Below are 23,101 nucleotides of genomic sequence, written 5' to 3' on the forward strand. Positions count from 1 at the left end.
TTACTGCCATTTCTAGACTAACAGGACAGAACATACCAAACCAAAACCGTCAGTGAATAATTTATTTTTACTTCTTCAGGGCAATTAATAAAGGTAAATGATTTATCATTAACATCCCACGATTATATTTGTCATATGAGCGGACATGTTTGCTAGATATATTCACTTTTCTCTTTTGAGGGCCAGAAAATATTAATTCAATGTATTCTGTCCCCCCCCCCCCCAATCTGGCAGTGGAATGTAATAGGAGTCAAGAGTGAGAGATAAAGCTTTTGTTACAATAATCTATCTGTGGCTGGGAATCGCACGCAAGCTGTCAGATAGGGCCATATTAAGATTGTAGACGGCATAAATCTGGTACCTCAAGTTTAAAATTCAAGCAAAAGGAGATTATACTACAACAGAAATGGCCTTAAAAACATGTGCGACTTGCTTATTAGATTCCCACAATGTTAAGACGCTTGGATGGTGTTGTGCTTATAAATAAATCGTTGGTAAAAAAAACCGACATCTTATTCTGAAACCAAACTCGGGCACGTTTACAATTCGATGTTCGCAGCAGAAAAAGAGCCCCTGGTGTACGAAAGCCGTTTATGAAAATGTTGAGATCCATTTCAGATTGTAATAGCAAGGGAAGGCTGCTGCAGATGGGGGACAGTAATCATACCGGCTACGTCAACTGACTTGTTGCACCTTCACCTCCTCCAAATGGGAATGTGTGTGTGTGTGTGTGTGGCTGTGGTTGAGTGTGTGTGTGTGTGTGTGTGTGTGTGTGTGTGTGTGGGTGGGTGTGTGTGTGTGTGTGAGTGTGGGGGGGGGGGGGGTTGTGTGTGTGTGTGTGTGGGGTTGTGGGGTTGTGTTTGTTTGCGGGGTTGTGTGTGGTTGTGTGTGTGTGTCAAACTATCTCCATCAGAAGCACTGATCATGTCACACACTTCAGTTCCGGATTTGCATTTGAGAGCAAAAGTTCAAATGGATAAAGAATGAAAACATTTTTCAATTAAAAAACAATTCCATTATTGGGTGACAACAGAAGGAGAAGATAATAAAGAAATGTGTTTTTGTTTGTCTTTGATCATAGTCTATTGAGACAGCATTTTATCACATCTCCGTACAAACAACTCATCCCTTGGAGGGAGAATTACAAAAAAGAATACCAACCCTGTATCCTGGATCACTGTGAGATTAACTTTGAGTGTGTGGGGCTGCAGGACGCTTTGGCTTCGAGTTGTTTGGGCGTTGTGTCTTCAATAACAATGTGATCTTAGTTGGTTTAGGCCTGATACAGAGCACTTATAAGTCCACCTTTACACATCCATGTGCTAGCCACTGATGGACTGCCTAACGCATTGACTGTTGGATCCGTCTGCTCTGATCTGAATTGGTTGTTTTGGACGACACAACGTAGGATTTCTGCTTTAAAAGAGTTACACCAAATAGCAAAATACCACCCCTGGAGGGACATCATCAAACACAGGCTAACACATTTGTGGTTTCAGTTTGGGTCGAATCACGGGATGATCAAATCAGGTGAGGTCAGTTGTGATAGCTTGTGCTTCATCAGATATGATTATGTCCCTCAGGATCGATTTTACTTTTGGCTGATCTTTAATACTCAGTGAGTGCCATTATGTGACGCAATGAACTTTTCACCCTAATTTGGGTTTTCTTTACAAACAAGAACTTTGTTCTTTAATCTCTCACCCCATCCACCCTACAGCTCCAAAACACCAAATCAAACAGAATATAAAGTTATGAATATAAGGTTTGTGACTACCCTCTGCATGCAAAAGGAGAATTCTCATGTGGCTTAATGAATGATTAAACATTACCGGCAATCTTATAATGAAACACCCTTATAATATTAAACTTAAAAATATGTAATGTTTTTCCATGGCATTTCCGTGGATATTACCTTTCTGCTTCCAAGCAGCAGTTGAAAACCGACTAACTTCATATCAGGAGGACCCTCTTTCAAACAAGATTTCCAACTTTCACATAGAAGGCACAACCCAAATAATTTAAATTAGGGATTTGTGCTAGATGTTTCTATGCTTTATTCTTATTTTTGCATTTGCCTTCCATCTATTGGGCCAGAATCACACGAAAAACCACATTCCCGTCCACACACAGACCCTATGTAAATCTAAAATAGTGTATGTTGGACCTATAGTGATGCATTTTCCGTGGCATCCAATGGACTAATCAGAAAATATAATTTTAAATTTGCTGAATTGCTTTTTGTTTCCATGGTAGCACTTGTTCACAGACATATCTCAACCACATTGGAAGACATTGATTACGTGCACTAGTTACTCTTCATATGCACATGCAAACAAAGCATGTGCTCAGGAACACTTGCCCACTGGCAATTATATGCTAGTTATGCAGATGTTGCCCCTCCCCCGCTGACCACATCCAGCCAATTGTGACTTGGTCCTCAGGGCATCAGCCATCAAGTGTAAAAACAGAACTGATTGCTGGCAACTCTGAAATTACACAGGCTTGGCAGGTTCGTCAGATGGCACACACACACACACACACACACACACACACACACACACACACACACACACACACACACACACACACACACACACACACACACACACACACACACACACACACACAATGAATTCACAAATTACATTTATTTCCATTGGAATTGAAAATATGCAGAGATTTACAGACATACAGGGACTTCAGGGGTACAGGATGTGCTGTCTTCTCCCCACTGTTAGGCTGCCCATGGTTGCAGGGATTAAGCAATACCTTGCCAGCTGTTTAGATCTGCTCTTGGGTAAGCTCCGTAACAGCTAGCTGGTGTACAAGTCCCAGGCTGCCAACTTATGAGAGCTATGATCCTACACCTACAGCCTAGATTGTGGATGCATGTAGCTAGAGGCTGGTTCTTTGTCAGCTTGGTCTTTCATACATGGTCCATGCACAGGTGATATGGGCAGCCTACCTCAGTAACAAACAGTGCTCTCTGATCTCTGTCTATCAGAACAAGGTCAGGTGTGTCGAGTGCTGTTTTTAAACCACCTCGCCATTACTCACACACACACACACACACACAATCTAGCATAGAAAGACACCGGCGTGTCCACCACATGAGTCTTGGCACATTGTTAGGGTTTATCTGTGTACACAGTAATACAGAAGAGCAAATAAAGGATTTCCACTGACAGCTTTTTTTCACTTTCGCAAATCCTCTTATGAACACTTGCTTTCAAGTCATGTCATTGATTGCACCATGGTGTCCTATTCACACGAGCCTGGGCTGCTATATCAGCTTACTACCAAGTTTCATCAGTTTAACTATTTGCCAAAAAGTGGTCGAGTTTGTTTAGTTTTGTTTATTGCCATATTCCTGCAATACATTTTAAAAGTGTTGAATAAAAACATTTCGCTGACCGTTATCGTTAAAACTGCAAAAAAACAAGAGGACTCAGTAAAGCTATAAGAAAATATATATTATTCCTTTAGAGTTCAAAGATCATTTTCTTTTCAATTAAATAAATAGGTAACACTTACAGTAGAAGGCATTAACTAACAGTCAACTAATTGTCTATTCCTCATTTACTAATGGGGGTCATGTTAACTAAGATATCAATTTAAACAAGGGTTAGTGTTGACCCTAACCCACTCACCCTCACCCCAGCCAGTGTAACGTTAACTAACAGATACTGAGCAATAATTATCAAGGTATATTACCATTCATTTAGAAGCTGCGTTGAATTTGAGTGCACTAGTCCATGAGCACTTAATTAGAATGAACGCCAGCCTCCCTACTTGTACTAATGCAGATCTGTATATATATTCATACTCACTCACATTTCTTACTCTAATAATATCCTCTACCTTTCTCTCTCATGAGCAAAGCATGCATGTATCAAAACATGAAATGCAAGTCAGCCGGTGAGGCGGGGGAACTACTCTGGGGACGAGCACATCGGTGCGCTTGAACTTCCGACCGACGATAACACGAGAAATGAAGGAGGCTTGGGTGTATCCGCACCGGTGTACAACCCCTCCTCTGCATTCTTCGAAGGAACCCTTTGCCTGATGAATAAATGAAATGGCTGACATTGATAAATAAATGGATACCTAAATAAATCATTTGATCTTGAACAATTCTCTGTGGTTAAAAATAATATATTATTTAACTGGATATGCAGACGTGACGGGAAATAATACAAGGCACTTTGCCGTGTATTGAAGCCCCCACGTTTCGCTGTTCACTTCCTCGAGATTAAGGACAGCTCAATTATGTGGAAGTAGGAATACGTGTTAAAAAATGTGCATAGATAAATAAAAAAAGGGGGAGGAAATTATATTTTTGTACATTTGCAGCAGTATTTCTAAAATGATTTCATATTGCTTGCCAACTTTGCCTCTATTTTTTCAAAGAGGTTTAGCATGCCTATAACAACACCCTTATAATAATATTACTCAAAACTATTTTGAGATGGTCGCATGGTCCAGCATCTAAATGTGAATGAACTAGGTGGAACAGTGCACACAATGGGCTTTCATAGTCTATTTTGTTCAACAGTGATAGGTTTTTGATAGGTCAACAAGTGTGTAATGTAGCCTATCTCAGACATAACAATGGGTAGGGAGCTGTTTCTATGAACATCTAAACCACTTCACTTGAGACGCCGGGGGTATTGACGCCCACACTGCTATTGTGTAGTGCCGTGCGGCCACAGATAATGACTAAAAATGGGATAATAAGGTGACGTTTTTATTAGATATCCAGCACTGAAAAACAGTACAAAACATGAGGATTAGCAATGTATGGTCTGCAGGAACATATATTGAGGAAAAGACAACTCACAATAAAATAATAATCTTACCACAGGCTTGTTTCGAAACTTAAGATTGACGGATATCATCTGCCGATATTACATCTTAAAAAGGGTGCAAGACGTTATATGTCAACGGCTTACTGAGGTAAGCCGTTGACATTTGGTATAAGTTTCTCATGCCAATTGCATTACATACACCAGATCAGAAATGTGTATGGATGAAACAAACATTTCAAACGCCTCATGTCTCCGTTCAGATTCTAATTATATCGGTCTGTAATCAATTGAAATGACCTTATTCTTTATTGTGTTGCCAAGCAGGGTTTGGAGGAGCAGTGAAGGCCCGTTAAGGTTGGCTGTAGGCTAGCTGCCACTACGCTACAGGGTTTTGAGCACACTCGAACACTGCCCAAGATGGCTGTGCATGAGATCATATCTGTGTGAAACTGGCAGCACACGCCACCTGAACAAGTTCTGGCTTGATCAAGCATGGTTTGGGGGGTCTGGTGTGTGCCCAAAATGCCCAATGATCCCGGGCTCCATCAAAGAAAATGTGTTCAGGAGATATATTATCACAAAGTGAAATCAATTCTTATCACGGTCTTCATGAATATACTCTATTCTTTTTATTATTAGTGCTTTATCTATCCAGGTTGAAACCCATTGAGATTAAAAAATCTCTCCCCTGAAAGGGTGACCTGGCCATTATGTGTCCTCAAGTCAAGCATTTGGTTTTCCAAGTTGAACCTTGTGTTAAGCTAAGTAAGCAGTAAGTGTGTGTCTAATTTTGCATTCTTACCCTTGTCTCCAGATCTACTGAAAAATGTATCCAAAGCATAACCCAACATGGTAACAATTTACCCCTCCACCCACTGGAGTACATTCCACCCAGCATCGGACACGTTCTGAGATGCAGTGCAAGGCTAGTCTAAATTTGGACAGTCAAACTGCCACATTCTCTCCTTTGTTGTATTCTCCACCTGTGGCCTATCCTTAGTCATCGCCGTTTGCAATAGCTGCAGGATTTTCTGTGCAAATACACAGTAGTGAAGTTGGGATAACAACAGCGTAAATGTTGTTTCTGGTGTGGTCTCGTGGCTTCGTTAACAACTTCTGGAATGTCACAGGCATTTCTCAGGTGTAACCTCCAATATCATTGAAAGACATTTAACTTCATTAGTCATTTTAACAGCAACATTTGAGCAACAATAATAATTTTGTTGTTTTACCTGATTATTCATTGTGTTATGAAGTGTAGACTCCATAACATTTACATTCTTTGACTGTTATTTTTTGTTAACATTTCCTTGACACTCATACCCTTGAAGATTTCTTCGGTATTTCTCTTGTGGACATAACTCTGAAGATTACTTGGGCATCCCCTGACTGCATGAGTGAGGAATGTGCCTTATCTCCACATTACTCAGATGCTGAAAAGTCTTACCCTACACTGTCAGAATTCCACTGCCACATGTTATGTACTCTCTGCACACTTCTGCAAGGGTCTGAGATGGCAGAAGTCACTTAATGGTTTTAGCTGCTATATGTGGAAGGCTGTGCAGTCTTTCAACAACAACACAGATCATCTGTAATGGTGAAACGGAATGAAGTTTCTTTTGTGTGTGTTCTACAGCTTGTGCCTTTGCCCCTCTTCTTGTACCACTGACCTTTGACCTGTCTGTACTGTCATTAGCCTGAGCCCTTGGATTGTCCGTGCAGCTCCTTGGGCTAAGATATATAGCAAATTGTGCAGCCATGGGTCATTGCGTCTTCTGTATTTCCCAGTCATTTGTCTGAGTTGTAGCCGTTTTCTAAAGAAGTCACTGCCTTCATGTTGATGTCAGAGCCAATTATGGTTTCATTTTTCTTTTATGGAATTCATTATTTGATGGAAACAGTTCTGAGCATAATCAAGTTTAATTATAATAAAAATAATAATTCCTTCCAGCACTTTTCAGGGCACTCACTAGTGCTTTAAATAGAGTGTGTTTGTGATACCACACCCCATCCATTACCAATGTGTGCCGCCCAACTGGGTGATGCACAGCAGCTATCTTTCAACCAGAACGCTCATCCGACACCAGCAATCACAGTGGAGAGGTGAGGAATGATACAATTTCCGATCAGAGATCAGGGAGTAATCAGGCTGCCATGGGCAGGACACCAGATGAGCAATCATCTTATTTGAATGACATTGAAACAATCGTTGAAACAAGTCAAGTCATTCAGCAACATTTAAGTTGCTGCTTGTCAGAATGTGTACTTTATGCATAAACCTGGGTAACTCAGAATGGCCCAACCTGATGAGCAAGATAATGCATCAAAACTTGTGAAATTCAACATGACTGCAAGAAAGTCTTGTTTGTCCAATCAAATGGGGGGAGACTTCACCTTGAAAGGTCATTACACTCTGTTCCTTACTTGCGAACCATCATGATTTTCCCAGGAGTCACTGCCTTCTCCCAAGTTACCCGGAGACAGAATTCTTTGGCAATTCTCCCGAATTCTGAGAAAATACGTATTTGTATTGTTTATTGGATTGTCTGTAATAGTACAATATGAAGTAACTATTTCATCATAATGCAACACATAAAAAATTGAATTTTGTGGATCTTTAAAATACATATTGGGTGATATTTTTTGACTGATTTGCTATCTGCTCCTTAATGATGCACAGTACACCTTTTACAAGTCTCAAGAATCTAGCAAAGGGACCAGACCCTGGTGGCTATGGAAAATCTTGCTAAATTTGAGGGCTCAAGGTTGGAAAGTATGCTACTAACCCAAAATTGACAATTGGCCTTATCAATTATGTTAGATACACTTTGAATTAGATACTTTGATATAAACAAACACATTTTAACTATTTGCTTAATCTAATAATGGTATATCTGATAACTTATCAACATTTCATCATTATTCTCCAACTTATGGTACCAATTAACATATTAACCAGTTTTAGAACAATTTTATTAACAATTGTCTGCTTAAAAGGGTCAATAAAATGTGTGATTTTTGGAATACCCAACTGATAAAGAACACAATGGATAACAAATAAATACTCTATCCTCATACCTTGAGATGTTGCTTGGTATAGTTACTATATGTAGTGTTATTGTGGATCAGTTATTAACGGATAGGAGGACTGTATCGTTGACCTTTTCAAAATATGTTTGGATTCCATATCTCATTTATTATTTTTCTCAAAGACATTTAATGGGAGAAATCGTTTAGCAGTGTTTCTTAGTCTTGCATATTTTCAGATTATGGTTCAAATAAATGGCTAATTTAAAGCTAACTTCCCCAAGCATGACAGTTACTCATTGTAACTGCAAATGCCTGCAACGACACCAGATCTCAATCCAATTAAGCATATTGGGAGGAGGTGAATGGGAGGTTTGAAACCTCCCAATGGGAGCACATGTACGCATAGCCAATAAATATGCGGAGACTCTATTGACGTTGCCCTCTAGGAAGCATGGCGTCATGTCCATTAGGAGTGCATTCAGAACCTTAACTTCCATGACGAATAGTAGTCAAAATCAAAATACTACCCCCGTTAATGAAAACAAGGTAAAGCAAGGTGACATATCTTTTATCAATTAAACATAGAATTTTTTAATCCAAATGATAACTGTAACCAAATAGAAGCTCAAACGAAAACAGTATTCCATGTGGAGTCGGTTGGATATTAGATGGCAAATAGAAAATACCAACAGGGAATTATTTTTGTAAACAAACTAAATCACTTTCAGAGGCATCTCTACAACAGGTGAGTGCGGGATTAAGATTTTCTGATTAGGGACTCACAATGAGATGCTCGCATAACGCCTCGGTACACACTGACAAAATCAAGCCTCATTCCCTAGAAGATGTTGTGCAGAAGAACTGCCATATAGCCACAGCGTTACAAGCAAGAATAAAATCACAAGTCACGTAAGAAGATATAAATATCGCCTGACCTTCTAGCTAGATATATATATAATGCTACCTGAAACCCATTACAGTAAATAGACAACATTTCTTGCACACTCCATTGGAAGGCCCTCAACAACTTGGCCCTCAACCTGAAGCTTTAATGGAACTATTGATGGCAGGTGAGTCGGTCAAACCCCTGCATTTTAGCTGCCGTCTCTACTGACAGGCCCTTTGCATTTCTATTTGGCATGTTGCATATTCAAGATGCGGTTCCATCTTTTAATCATTTTCAAAAATTGCAGTTTAATCGTCTCTTGAAGAAAGTTTGTTCTTCCAACCATAGGGAACTGCAGTCAGCTACGCAAAGGGTTTCTTGAGAAAGCATAGCTCCTGCAACAGACAACAACAAAGTAAAACAACTACATATACACCTCAGTACTCTTTTCTTTCATCATTTATTATTATAACATGACAGGCATCATCCTGAATTCATTAAAGCAGGTTGCAGGCACAGATGGCTATAAGGCCCTATGTAAGGTAAAGGAAAGCATACTCAGCTTCCAATTGGGGGCTATGCGCACACACACACACACACACACACACACACACACACACACACACACACACACACACACACACACACACACACACACACACACACACACACACACACACACACACAGCTTAACAAACCTCGGTCCAACCAATTACTTCAACCTGCTGCGTTGGGGGTGGTCAGGCTGAGGCTGCTCAGGGTTAATGCTGGTATGCTGTAATGACGCTGTCAGTTCAAATAAAATTGGCAGGCAAAAGTCATTTCATGCAGTGACAGGGTGAAAAGTCAGACGAGAACCGGACCCTACAATAAAAATGTGTAATTGGTCCAAATTTGCTTTCTGAATTGTTAGTTGTCAAAATCCACCCATTATGAATTTTGTATTTATTTAAATACTGGAATACAGAAGGATCTCCTTCATCCTGCCATTGGACCTACACCTGATACTACTTCGCTGTGCATTCCTAGAACAGAAGGACAGCCATGTTAGATATTCTCTGGGCCAATCAAAGACCAGTGTAGGTAGACAGGCTCACGGAAAAAGGCAAGCGGGTAGCAAGACGGCCCTGTCAAGGCAGCCCCTGACCTCCTGTTCCTCAGTTCACAGGCAGCCAATGAATTATGCAGAAACGCCTGGCTTCACGCATATTCATGAGACATTACACTTCAAAGCTATCACAAAATGTATATTGAAAATTATAGACGCATCAAACAAGGTCTTTATGGCACCAGACAATGCCGCGCGAGCGAAGGATGCGTCATGACATGCATAGTGTGAAAAAAAATAATTAAAAGGAGAAATAAAAAAAAGAATAGGAGGCCTGGACTCGATGATCTGGTATAATGGCTATCAAGGTCAGAGTGGAAAGTGATATTGAAATTTTCTACATGGGTTGTGCAAGGAACCCCAGGGAAGAAAATCTGGTTCTGTGAAATCCATAGGTTTTCATCCATCTCAGTTTTGCTTCCTGACAGGCTTATTAAACCCAACAGTCACATGTATTGAGTTGACCTCCCTCCGACATCGACTGTAACGCACATCGCCTGGTAAGCTTAATTTGAAATAGGGGCATTCTGCTTTCTTTCTTTTACCCTTGCTGCACCACTTATGATTGTGATGTTTGATTGACTTGTTTGCATGACTAGCTCCTGAATTAGTCAGAACAAGAAGTACAGTATAATAAGCAAGAGAAGGAGTAGAAAGTGGGTATAGCTTCAATAATTCACATGTCCAAGAATGGAAACCTAGGTGAGTAAAAACCGTACCACTTAATCAGTGCCGCCACTCCCCATACACAGAGTACGCAGAGCGTGTAGGGCCCCAAGTACCTGGGTGGGTCAAAATATATAAATTAATTACGAACAGGTCCACTGTTGTTATTTCTCAATTGCGAATTACCCTCAGATTTTCGCATCGGAGGCAGAGCATCCTTTATCAGCGTAGTCCCCCCCCCCCCGCCAACAACCAACAATCTGCACTTAATCATCTTGAATGTTCAATGTGGGATTGTGTACAAGTCACCGTACATGTCTGCAAAATAGCAACAACACATTTTAATAGCTATGTTTAATGCATCGTTATGGGCTCCATATGACTGCACTGCACTTCAAAAGCAAAAGCATTTTAAAAACGTAATGTACTGCATAGTGATGGGTCGTTTGCGAACAAATCTGTTCAAATGAACGACTCTTTAACAAGAACGAACCGACCTGATTCCCCGTTTCAGTTTTCTCTCGTTCTTCTCGTTCGTTCTCCGAGAATCGACTCCCAGACCCACCCACTAGTCGCTGAGTCGCTGACACTGACTGGCGAGTCGCTGTCCGTTCACTGACTGTGTTAAATGGTGAAGACTCGAGGACTGAGACATCACGAGAGCCAGACGGGCAACAACATCCCGATTCCGAACATGAAGCGCTCCTCAGCTGAAAGGAACTTACTTAATGTTGTGTTGATTGATGACCGTTTGCACTATTGCATGATCGTGATTTGTTTGAGAATGAGCATGAGGGAGGAGCTGAGTCTGACCGACTCAGCTGAAAACCGCGATTCACCGCTACCGGAAACGCGACTGGACGAATTAACAAACAAACGATTCTGAACGATTCTTCTTGGCGAACTGACCGACGCGAACTGAATCAAGCAAACAAATCATGAAATCCACCACTAGTACTGCATGACCATCTGTGCAATTAATGTCATGATTTGAAAAGGAGATAACCACGAAGAAAGAATGTCTTCTGAATTTTCATACTTCAATATCATCGTTTCAATCTTTCCTAGCGATCTAACCTAGATTATGTGACACTCCCCTGGTCGTGTTCAAGAATTTGTGCAAGAGTGTCAAAGACATGGTTGTTAAACACTATATGGAGCAACAATGATCAAGAGTCTGGTTGGATACAATGGTGTCTGTCTTATTTGTAATGAACTGCTCTCACTCATAATCAAACCACTTCTCCGGAGGAATGACAAAGGAAGTGTTCTGTGGTAATGTAGTCATTGAGAGAAAATGATGATGGAAACAATAGGCCAAATATTGAAAAACCCTTGTAAATGCCAAGTATTATAATCCCCTGGGGTAGTTTAGTCTGTTTTTTGGCAGGCCTATCCTGTAGCATACGCAATAGTCGCTCATGGCACATAACACAGGTCTGCCAAGATGCTTTGGCAGTTTCTCAATAACCTACATCAGGAAATACAGTCTTATGTTTGTATTGAACCAAGCCTTTGAAATGAGAAGATAATGTCAATGTCATGTAATCAACAGAATAGCAGTAAGCGCAAACTCTGATATGGAGCACACGACTATCTGCTCAGACATTACTCATCTTATCTTATCATGACCTTTTACATGGGAATCAAGAAATAGCACAATTTGGACTTGGTCACAATACTAAAACATATGTATGGACGATGGGTAGTACTGCATTTAATTGATATAAATATTTCTGTACTCTTGTAGCCCTTCAGTTCCCTCCTCTTACTCATTGCCCGTAAGCAATTAAGTAACTATTGTTGCGAGTTATTTGAAGGATAATAGTTGTCAGGACAATGTAGTCTATCGTTATTTCTTGCGTGCGCGTGCGTGCGTGTGTGTGTGACTGATTGACTGAGTGACTCACTGACTGAGTGACTGAGTGAGATGTCCATGGGGTGAGCGCTTCCGTTGCACATCATCTTCACTCACCTTCACATACGCCAACTTCATGTTGAGTGATTCCGTCTCCGTTCTCTGGTGGTCGTATTACGCATCTGAGCCCACGATCACAGGTACCGTGCAGTCCAAACACGCCCCCGCACGACTCGTTTCGCTGCCTGGCGCAAACGCGGCAGCAGCCGCATATCCCCGGCACCACCGAGCCCTTGCAAGCGCCAACCGGCAACTCCTCGCACTTTGACTGATCGCACGGCAGACACAGCAACGCCTGTGTGACGCTCGAAGCAAAAATGAACCAGCAAACTACAAAAAGAGGCGCAAAGTAGGTCGTCCGAGATGGTAAGACCGACATGAGGGTAGCAGACCACGGCATGATTTGGCAAACTTCAAATCAAGCGAGCGAAACTATCTACTATGACCCAAAACGATGATCAACAAATTAAGTACCATCCAAAAGTAAAGCACAAAAACGGTTTTCAAACTTTGGGTGCAGACCCAGTATGGGTCGAACGGTTGTTCCCAGTGGAGACCCACATCTCACCAGTTCTGTTTGAACAATAGTCTGTGTCTTGACTCCGTATCCCAGGTTGAAGGCCCGGTGGAAGCAGTTCTGGGCCCTGGTGAGGAAACTTCCGTTTTATTATCCACTGTAAACCGTTCAAGTTTTTGCTATGTTATTGCGTAAGCAGAACGCAAAAGGGGTGCTTTGTAGTTCCAGTCACGTTAATAAGAGGAAGAAGTCCTCGTAGAGTACACGACAGTTTCAGTCCTGTTCTCGAGTAGTGGCGCCGATCGAATAGCACAAGTAAACTCAACACTCTGGAATGATGGTTATTGTATAATACTCGTTCTAAGCACTAAAGTCAGCGATTCTACGAAATAGGCTGAAATAGACTTAAGATTAAAGTCTGGTCGAGGTGTGACGTTTGCGTATAGAGTTGGATATGAGCCTGTAAACCACATGCGTGATGGCAAAAAAACAACAACAGACTTCTTCCAACACTTGCTATATTAGACAGTTATAACGCAGTATACTAACGAGACTGATCAGTTCAACTCCTGTTTGACAACATCACCAAAAATGTTCACCTGACAACTGGCAATATTTAAGATCTTAACAGTCCAAATGAACGTTTGGCGAACTGACAGACAACGCTTGTTGTTCAATCAGAACCTTACCGCGACAAAAAAAAAAACGTCCAAGTCTCAGACACGACTCGAATAACTCGTGTTTTCAACTATCCGAACTGAACGTCCTCTGTCCCTCGGGTCTCTCCCGTCCTCTCCGTGGGGTTGAAGGGGGTGAAGGGTGGGGGGTGTTGTGCAGAACGCACCGCGGTCTCTCCCGTACTCTCCGTGGGGGTTTGTGCGGAACGCACACAACGGAAACTTTCCTCCCCGGTGGAACGTTACTTGTCCGCGAGGCTCAGCCCTCCTCCCGACTCAGGCAGCAGCAGCAGCAGCAGCCAGCAGCAAGAGCGGGTGGAATGTCGGTCTGCCTTCCAAGTCCACTGATTTGTTCCAACGACAAGCAGAAACCCCGCATTCATACGCAATTACCGAACACACAAAAAAACACTCTTCCCGCCAGTGGACGTCTAGAAACTCTGGTGGAACGCCAACGTTTTAAGGTTTTGCTGCGTCTTGTTTTTCAATATCCCTTAACGAATGTCACTTTTTTTTCTTCCGCAAAACGTTTCCTGTTCATGGACTTTTCCTTCCTGCGTGTTTACCGTAACAGCCCCAGCGCGCACTGCCCGCTCTCGGCTACACAGCCACCGAGCACGAGCCGTGACCTCATAACGGGACCACGCCCACCACCGAGAAGACCCTTCGTTCCGATTGGACAGCGGCGGAATGCGGCTGAGGGCGCAGGTGTGGAATGTTGGGAGAGGGAGCGAAAGAGAGCGAGAGAGGCATACTGACAGGGATAGAGAGATTGAGGAAGACACACATTGAAACCGTTATGGACGACATCCATACACTTCTTAAAGTCACATTTTCTCCAATGCCTCTCTCTCTACCTCTATCCCCTGTCCGTGCCTTGTGTGTGTGTCTGTGTGTGTGTGTGTGTGTGTGTGTGTGTGTGTGTGTGTGTGTGTGTGTGTGTGTGTGTGTGTGTGTGTGTGTGTGTTAAATTATGATCATTCTTTAAATATAGTGTTATCACAAACTTAACTACTTTTAAGTACTAGGTGTGTGTGTGTGTGTGTGTGTGTGTGTGTGTGTGTGTGTGTGTGTGTGTGTGTGTGTGTGCGTGTGTGTTCATTCAAAGTGCCACTGAGCACCGGACCACAACAGTGATTCCCTCAGCTTCTGGGTGACTGGATCTGGGAAGGGGGCACAGGTGATAAAATGTACTTAGAGTAACTACAGTAAGGATAACATTAAATGTGAAATGGGGCAGGGGACCAGGAAGGGCCGCTTCACTGATGGCTGCACAGGGTTATACGATACAAAGCAAGCGGCGGTTAGCAGGCAATGTTCTTTTTGATTTATGTAACAGGTACCTCAAGTCCAACCGCAAAATATACAAAAGTTTGGAGGAAAACTTTGAGTCACTGGTCCGATAAATCAGACAGAACATAGCTGCTAACCACCATTTTCCATGTTGCATTATATCTGGGCCTTAACACCTCAAGATGAATGTTATTGTCCTCAACAGTGACATGTCCTCGTGTGTCTTACCGTGGCTGTTGGATAAAAGGGTTGATGATAGTGTGGAGCCTTGGCTTTATAATAATATTTATTGGCGTTCATATTACTACTTATTTTTGTGCTGCTTAAATATCATAATCAAGGACAAAAAGTTGTTTTAAGGATCTAAATGAAATTCAATTGAAAAAAACTGAGCAACATGTATTCTCCAAGCCATAGCCAAGTGAAATCACAATTAAATAGCCCATTTTCTTCTAATAAATTCACACTGAGAAAATTTAACATTAAATGGGGGCTTTTATCTAAAAAAGAAACAATTTAAAATGCAAAAATAACAAAAACAAGTAAATACTATTGAGCCCTAGCCCCAGGAAAGACAGCACAAGGGGACCCGTGTGAGAAGAACAGTGACCACAATCTCATTAGCATAATGCTCAACTGTCTGTCCATATTCCCAGGTCACCCAATGAATAAACTGTTTGGAACTGTTTGGAACAAATAAGCAATATGAAACCTGGGAAGCCAAAATCAACTAATTTAAGCAAGGAATACGAGTAAACAATAATTGTCACCTTAAAATTATTCCTCCAATCAAAACAATATTAATTAAATCCATAATTAATGGCATGGATAGTTTTTGTCGGTTACATGAACGCCCATATAAACAAACACAGCCTTTACACCATACGTTTGGGTTGTGTATATTATCATTAGTTCCACTGAGCCTTCAGAAATAAATGTTTGTCATGTTTAGTCAAACTTTTATGCTTTGAAAAAATATGTTGTCATATCTTGCTGTGGCACATCGAAGGCGTTATTTGAAAGCATGATAATGTGATCATGGATGTTTCAAATAAATTCATATGCAAGTGTCTTTTTTGTGGCTATAATTGTATTCCTTTCTTCATAGTCGTATTATGCATGTATTCTACTAAACAAAAGAAAACAAGTGAGTATGTTAATAGGAATAAGTATGTGTGTGTGTCTATATGTGTGTGCATGTGTGCCCAATAAAAAAAAAATTGAATTACCTTTTTGGCAACAATCATAACTTATGCATAAATATATATATATACAGTACACACACACCTTATTCAATTCAGCAAATACTGTGATGAATGTAATTGTTCAAATTGAAAAGCATAGACAGATTTGTAACAATCCAAAAACCATGTAATGTCTATGCATGTGTTTGATAAAGATAAAGAGACATAGAGCAGTAGTGTGAAATGAATAAGGAGCAGGAGTCTGTGACTATGTGTGTGTGTTTGTGTGTGTGACTATGTGTGTGTGTGTGAGAGAGAGAGAGAGAGTTTGTAGGAAATGAATAGGGAGATGTGTGTGTGTGTGTGTGTTTTGTGTATGAGCATGTGTGTGTGTTTTAGAGAGAGACTTGAGAAATTAATAGGGAGAAGTGTGTGTGTGTGTGTGCCTCTGTGTGTATGAGTGTTGCGATTTGTGTGCGTGGGTTCGCATGTGCATATGCGTGTGTGTGTGTGTGCATGTGTGTGTACGTGTGCACACAATTTTAAGCGGCCCATTAATCATCCGGCCGGGGGGAGAGAAGGGTGAGGGGGAACGCTACGCACCGGTAAACGTCTTGCTACCAAGCTTTCTCTCTGACGCAAAAACACACACACACACACACACACACACACACACAGACACTCTCTCTCTCTCTCTCTCTCTCTCTCTCTCTCTCTCTCTCTCTCTCTCTCTCTCTCTCTCTCTCTCTCTCTCTCTCTCTCTCTCTCTCTCTCTCTCTCTCTCTCTCTCTCTCTCTCTCTCTCAGCACCCATAAACACGTATCTCACCCTAGGGCAGCGTCAGCATGCTGTTTTAGGTAATTCTATTAAAACGCTGCTATTTATCTCCCTCGCTCTCTTCCCCCCTCGCCCCCTCTCTCTCTTTCTCACCCCCACTCACAATGTTTCTTGCTCCTGTTTTGACCCTCTTTCTATTCATGTCCCTTTTTCCATTTCAGTCAATGTCGAAGTCTTTGGTTTCTTTCTTTTCGTTTTCATGCTGATATTGGACTCAAATAAATAAACCTTTTTTTTGGTGCGTTTGTTAAAATAGAATTTCAATTTGCGACAGGACTTGCAAATCCTTTGACCCTGCAGGTCTGTGGAACTCATTCAGAATGAAAAAGAAACCTAAGATCACTGAGCACTGATAGGAACATTACCCAGGTAGGATTTCTTCTTTCTTCTGCTTCTGGCTGTTTTAATTTTTACTCAATTCTTTAAAAAAAGGCAACTGATTTGAATGTAACTCTTTTGTTCTTCTGAACTAACCCAACAACAACAACAACAACAACAACATAGAGCAGTGTGCTGCTTGTGTGTGTCCTCTGTCTGTAGACAGTGATTGGGTTTGTTGAGTTGGCAGGCCTTAACATCAAAACATCCATGACTCACATGAAATAAAAACAAATCAATTATTAAAATAACACCAGAAGGCATTCTCTTTCTCTCTCTCTCCCTTTCTCTTACACTCTATCTCCCTTTCTTTCTCTCTCTCACACTATCTGTCTCTCTCGCTCTCTCTTTCTCTCTGTCTCTCTTTTTAGGCTGATGATAATAACAATTGTTTTTAGAACTGTTTAACAGTCAACCAAGTAAATATCACACATCATTTTCTAAGATGAAAACTCGAAAACAGTAATCTTCATAAAAACACTTATGTACAAACTGACTACACATTAGAGCTGGCATAATTGTTCAGCTTAGATATTTATGGAACTAATGTTCTAGCCAATTGCTATTTTGGTTACTTTCATATATTGCTACTCAGTGTGTTATTTTTCTGAACAAATTTCCTCCAGCTTTGTAGCCGTAGTGAACGTGGTTGTTGTGTAACACTGTGTACTCCATAATATAAATGTTTTTCTATAGTCCAGTTCACATTAAAAAAATACATGTGTGTGTTGTGCTGATTTGATATAGCTAACGGTGCATCACATTGATAGGAAAGGCTTCAGAGTTTGTGACCCCTCTTAAAGGTGCTGTAGGTAAGATTTAAGAGCTATCATTTAAGGGTTATTTATTAGAAATGTGAGAATATATTTTGACTGAGTCTGCCTCTGTATGAGATCATTTAGATTTTAGACCGCTCCCAGCATATTTCATACCAATCAGGGCATGTCTTGTGGGAATTCAGGGAATCCAGCTTGCCTGTGAATCACAGGTGCAACAGTTCTCAATGGTGGAAAAACAAGGGAGGTTTCAAAGTCTTGCCCTCTTCTGCTCTCTCTCTCTTAATAACCCTTGAATCTTAACTGCAGCAGCTGTAAATCAAGTGCGTCTGTATACACAGTTGATTTACAGAACAGTTGTTGTGCACAGCAGCATTAGCCTTTCATCTACCTAAAATATAGCCAACACGATCCACAGCTCCCCGAAACAAGCACACACGGACATATTGCATAAGGGATTTACAATGCAAAAATAAATTCATTAATTCACACATCTTCTATGTGTGGCCTATAGCTTCACTTGTGTTGTTTTTCTTTCAAATACTTTTTCTTTTCAAATACTTGAAAATGATACTGATGATTATTTGGCCCCCCATTCACAACTTCTCTCTGCAGTCCCTGCTTTTGTTTTGATTTGTTTCCTTCTTAAAATTGTAGGTACGAGTTCAGAGTTATAAAGAGAGAGATAGAATGGAAAAAGAGAGAAGGATTTTGAAACGGGACAACCCAAATGGCGCACCCTTCATCTCTGCTCCCTCCCTCCCTATGTTTCTCCGCCAAGTCAAGTCCATTTTGTTTGTATGGTCCTAAATCACAGTGACAGTCTCAAAGGGCTTAACAGGCCATATATTTATGACATCCCCCTAACCGTAGCCCCTCAATGTGCGGGAAAGATGATAATGACCATCTAGATGTTAACGGAGTGTGCGCAAATGTGTTTGCAAAATGGATTTCACAAACCAATATGGGAAGAGATGTCCTTATTGGTCAGATATGAGCCAAAAAATTTAATAAAATCTCACAAAGAGGCAGGCACAGTCAACTCTAAACAGAAATTCACACAGTGCACTTCACCCACTAATAGTTGACGGATGCCATTGCTAATGGATTACACAAATTATAGCTCTATAACTTTTATTCGATGATGATAATATACCCTCATTTTGTATGTAAAACTTTAAGTTTCAAAAGGATTCCATGCATCACAATGTGTGTGTGCTGCAAAATAACTAATTAATTTATTGCGAAAGCTGTGCCCTCTGCCTTGGAATGAGGTCTCGTCCTGAACTCATCCCTTCTGTTGTCTGCTGCTAACAAGGTAACCAGAGAAGAGCTGCAAGTAGAAGGATTTGTCTGCCAGTACCAGCTGCGACATTAAGATTCTGCATGTTACTGTTGGGCAAGACCCTCGAAGATACTTTTGATTGATTGAGTGAATGGAGAAAAATGTGTTACAGCTCACAAACTTAAAATCTGTAAAATAGATTTCCAATGCTTTTCCTACCAACTGCACGACAGCAAGATGTCGACAGCCCCAACTCGCGAAGTCCCGGAGGGTTCAATTAGCTAACTCCCATCCATCATTTATCAGTTTATATGCTGAATTCAAATGAAGCCGCCTAATGTCACAGCAGTGACGTTGACAGATACACACTTAGCATCACCGATGCCACTTGAGTAATAATAAGAGCCGTGCATTGGCCTTTAGAGAAGGCGCTGGAGGGCCGAAATCTCATCAACTAAGACCACACTCAGACCACTGGTCACTTTACTTCACCAACAGCAGAGCAAAGTGGACATTGGACAGATGGAGAGACAGATATCTCTCTTATTGTCTCTTCATCACGGCTCTCTGTTCTGTCTTGATTGGCTGACCATTCCAGACCTGTTGATTTTGTTTTTTGGGAGGAATATAATTAGTACCACTTCATGAATATCAAAGATGGGGGGGGGAGTGATTCCAAACCAGCAGCTTGTCAAACCCCCCTTTAATTAAAACAGGCCACAGTGTCGGAAGCATTGCCGGCAAAGTCCAGATATAGTAGCCATATTACAGATTTCTGTATATCGATATTTAAAACCAAGCTTGTGTGTAGGGACGCAGTAAAATGTAAATGTTGGAATCAATCAAATTCATATACAGTGGTGGTGCCTCAGTTATAATTTAGTGTAGAGAGTCTTTTTCTGGGGAACATGCATAAAATCTAGTCCAATGGTGAGCCTGAGGACTCGCAGGCCGTAAGATATGCAGTCCTACAGTTCTGGTGAATTTCTAAGCCGCAGTAAGTTGTTTTCCCAACAATGATCACTTCCTCAGCAGCACAGGCTCCATGATCTTCTGGGACCAATTAGGTTGAAGGAATGATGGGCCCGCCTTTTGACCCATGGAGGCGACAACTCCCTTTTCCGCTCTTTCAAGAGAAGCAGGAAGCTCCAACAGTGGTATGCTCCCTGGCCTACCTCCTATCTGCCCTAAAAGCTGTTTAACATCCTTAATATGTGTTAAAACATCAGCAAAATAGCATTGACAATTATTATTTTAATTTCCTTTGCACATAAATTTTTCTAGCTCCTATCTTCCAGTTTGATGTGTTTTTGGTGGTGTATCATTATCCCAGCCTGTAATGCCACATGTATGGGTATGAATATTTGCACTACTTAATCAGTTTGAAAGAGGCGACTTAGTGAGCAACCTAACTCCAAACACGCTGTAGGAGGACTTTGTTTATTCTTCTGGTAGTTAATTTGAGTTCTGCAGTCCGGGCCCCAAGGGCTGTTTTTCAACTGACTTTTTTTTTAAAAGTCCCATGGCATGCTATTTTATGGATGCTTTAATATAGGTATTAGTGGGCCCCGAATACAGTACAAGACGTTCAAGAAATTCAGCCTTGGTGCAGAGTTACACTTCCACTTCCACGTCAATATTAAGTACAGACTGAACCACGAAATGGAGGAGAAGGGGATTGTTGCCCGCGATTGTTGCCTGGGGTTGTCTCCGTCGGGTTGGTTGAGAAGGAATTGGGAACCACGACATGGAGGAGAAAAGGATTGTTGCCCAGGATTGTCCGTCGGAGCCGGGCAGCCAGTGGGGCTCCGACGGACCGCTGGCGTGGCAGCGGGGCTGGGGGCGGCCAGCATTCAGCGGGCAGTGGGGATCCGACGGGGATCCTCAACCAACCCGACGCAGTCCAGTCTTTTCACCAAATGGGAGCTTTATGCAAGGTTGCGTTTTTGTGTTGCGTGTTATGCGTTACAGTGTGTATATTCACACACACACATGTGGCGCTCACACAGTCCTAGCTCATTGTCTCATTGGCGGGCCAAATTCTCTGGGCGGGCCAAGCAGAGAAAGGGGAGGTAACCTGGTCCCGTATGACGTCATACGGGACCAGAAGCCGGTCAAAGACGGAGTAAGATAGCTACTTCTCGGTTTACACCTAATGCAATTTTTAGCTACTGGGGGACCATAGGGAGGCTAGGGGAACTCAACTTAATGTTAGAAAACCTCATAAAGTGAAATTTCCATGCCATGGGACCTTTAAGTAAATCCTAGTGGTAACCAGTGGCTACTACATTAGTAGCAGAATGTATTCTGTTGTGTTGTTATTTACACTTTGTGTAGGCCTTCATACCGCATAAACAACATGTGGAACTAAAGAATTGTCCACAGTTGAGTCTAACCTGCCTGTTTGAATACTATAGCTGTTAATATACCTGTTAGGCTTTCAGTAGAAAAGGATCCAATTGCAGACAGATGGCTTAGTTTCAAAACTTTCTCTGAGTTTATTTCCAGCAAGGCACAGGTAACATACTGGCACAATCCGACAGACCTTAGCAACAGGTGTGTTCACAAAAAGGCAGCAATTCAAAATCAAGACAGAAGTAGAAGGGTGGAGTCAAAAGTACATGGCAATCCAAAACAAACATTATTTTCTTTGAGGGAAAACAATTGTGGGAAGAACATAACTTAAACCAACTGGTTGGGACCAATTTCTCTAAGCCTACTGGTGCACACAGCAGAGCTGATGTCTATCAGCCAAACGCTGTCCTTGGTACTGGACCTTATTCCTCTGTCTGTCAAGATTCACAACAATAATCTGCTGCACCATATGGATCATTAACTTGCATCTGTTTCTCACTCTGGCACAGATACTTTGTCCTGAGCGTCTCCCTTGCCTTACAATATCATAATGGAATCTGTCAATAGCTCATCTCATATCATAATTTATGATTATCCCTGAATTTACTTTCCTGTTTTAATAGTGTTCTCTTATTTAGGAATATGGAGATATTTTCCAATGATGAATTGAGTCCCCCTATAACAAGTGCATCACATAACACAAAATATAAATGAACAGAGACATAATATCATTTCATAATCATATTGTGTATCATGTTATAAGTGAGAGAATCAAATTCCTCCTTCCAACCTCTTGGAGAGCTGACTCTGTGTCTCAGTTCCTGACCCCCTCCTGTATGATCAAATATTGTTTTAAATGATGTATGAACGTTTTCCAGATTTTGTTTCTTTTTGTTTTATTTGATCGACATGCATGCTAATTTACTAATAATAATGAATACACACACACACACACACACACACACACACACTTGGAGAGAGAGAGAGAGAGAGAGAGAGAGAGAGAGAGAGAGAGAGAGAGAGAGAGAGAGAGAGAGAGAGAGGGACAGATAGAGAGAGAGAGAGAGAGAGAGAGAGAGAGAGGGAGAGGGAGAGGGAGAGAGAGAAAAGGTTGGATGGCTAGTAGTCACAAATCAGATTTAAGATTAATATCTAAAGTCAGATAGCAGAGCTCCGATCTGGTTTAACCGGGTGTTTCACTTTCTTTTCCTCCATATTTGTTTCGACCAATCATGTTGCTGTCGCATTATTAGCTAACACAAACACGGCCTGCACTAGTAATCTGAAGTGGAATGACAGTGGCTGGCTACTGTCAGAAATACACTTATTAAAATCACATACTGAAAGCTTCATCCGCTCCTGCAAATTATGTTTTCTTTG

General features: G+C 41.4%; 1 protein-coding gene across 2 annotated transcripts in view; it reads right to left on the bottom strand.

The window, feature by feature from the left end:
- crim1 (cysteine rich transmembrane BMP regulator 1 (chordin-like)) overlaps window positions 1-14,174 on the bottom strand; it is a 76,711-nt gene extending 62,537 nt beyond the window's left edge. For both annotated transcript variants that reach the window (XM_084482453.1, XM_084482452.1), the window contains exon 1: window positions 12,477-14,174. In XM_084482453.1, coding sequence (XP_084338579.1) covers window positions 12,477-12,819 — 343 coding nt within the window. In that variant the 5' untranslated portion in view covers window positions 12,820-14,174. The remainder of the gene's footprint in view (window positions 1-12,476) is intronic.
- Window positions 14,175-23,101: the final 8,927 nt, after the last annotated feature.

The sequence above is a fragment of the Micromesistius poutassou genome, assembly GCF_964030765.1.
Source record: "Micromesistius poutassou genome assembly, chromosome: 17".
NCBI lineage: Eukaryota > Metazoa > Chordata > Actinopteri > Gadiformes > Gadidae > Micromesistius > Micromesistius poutassou.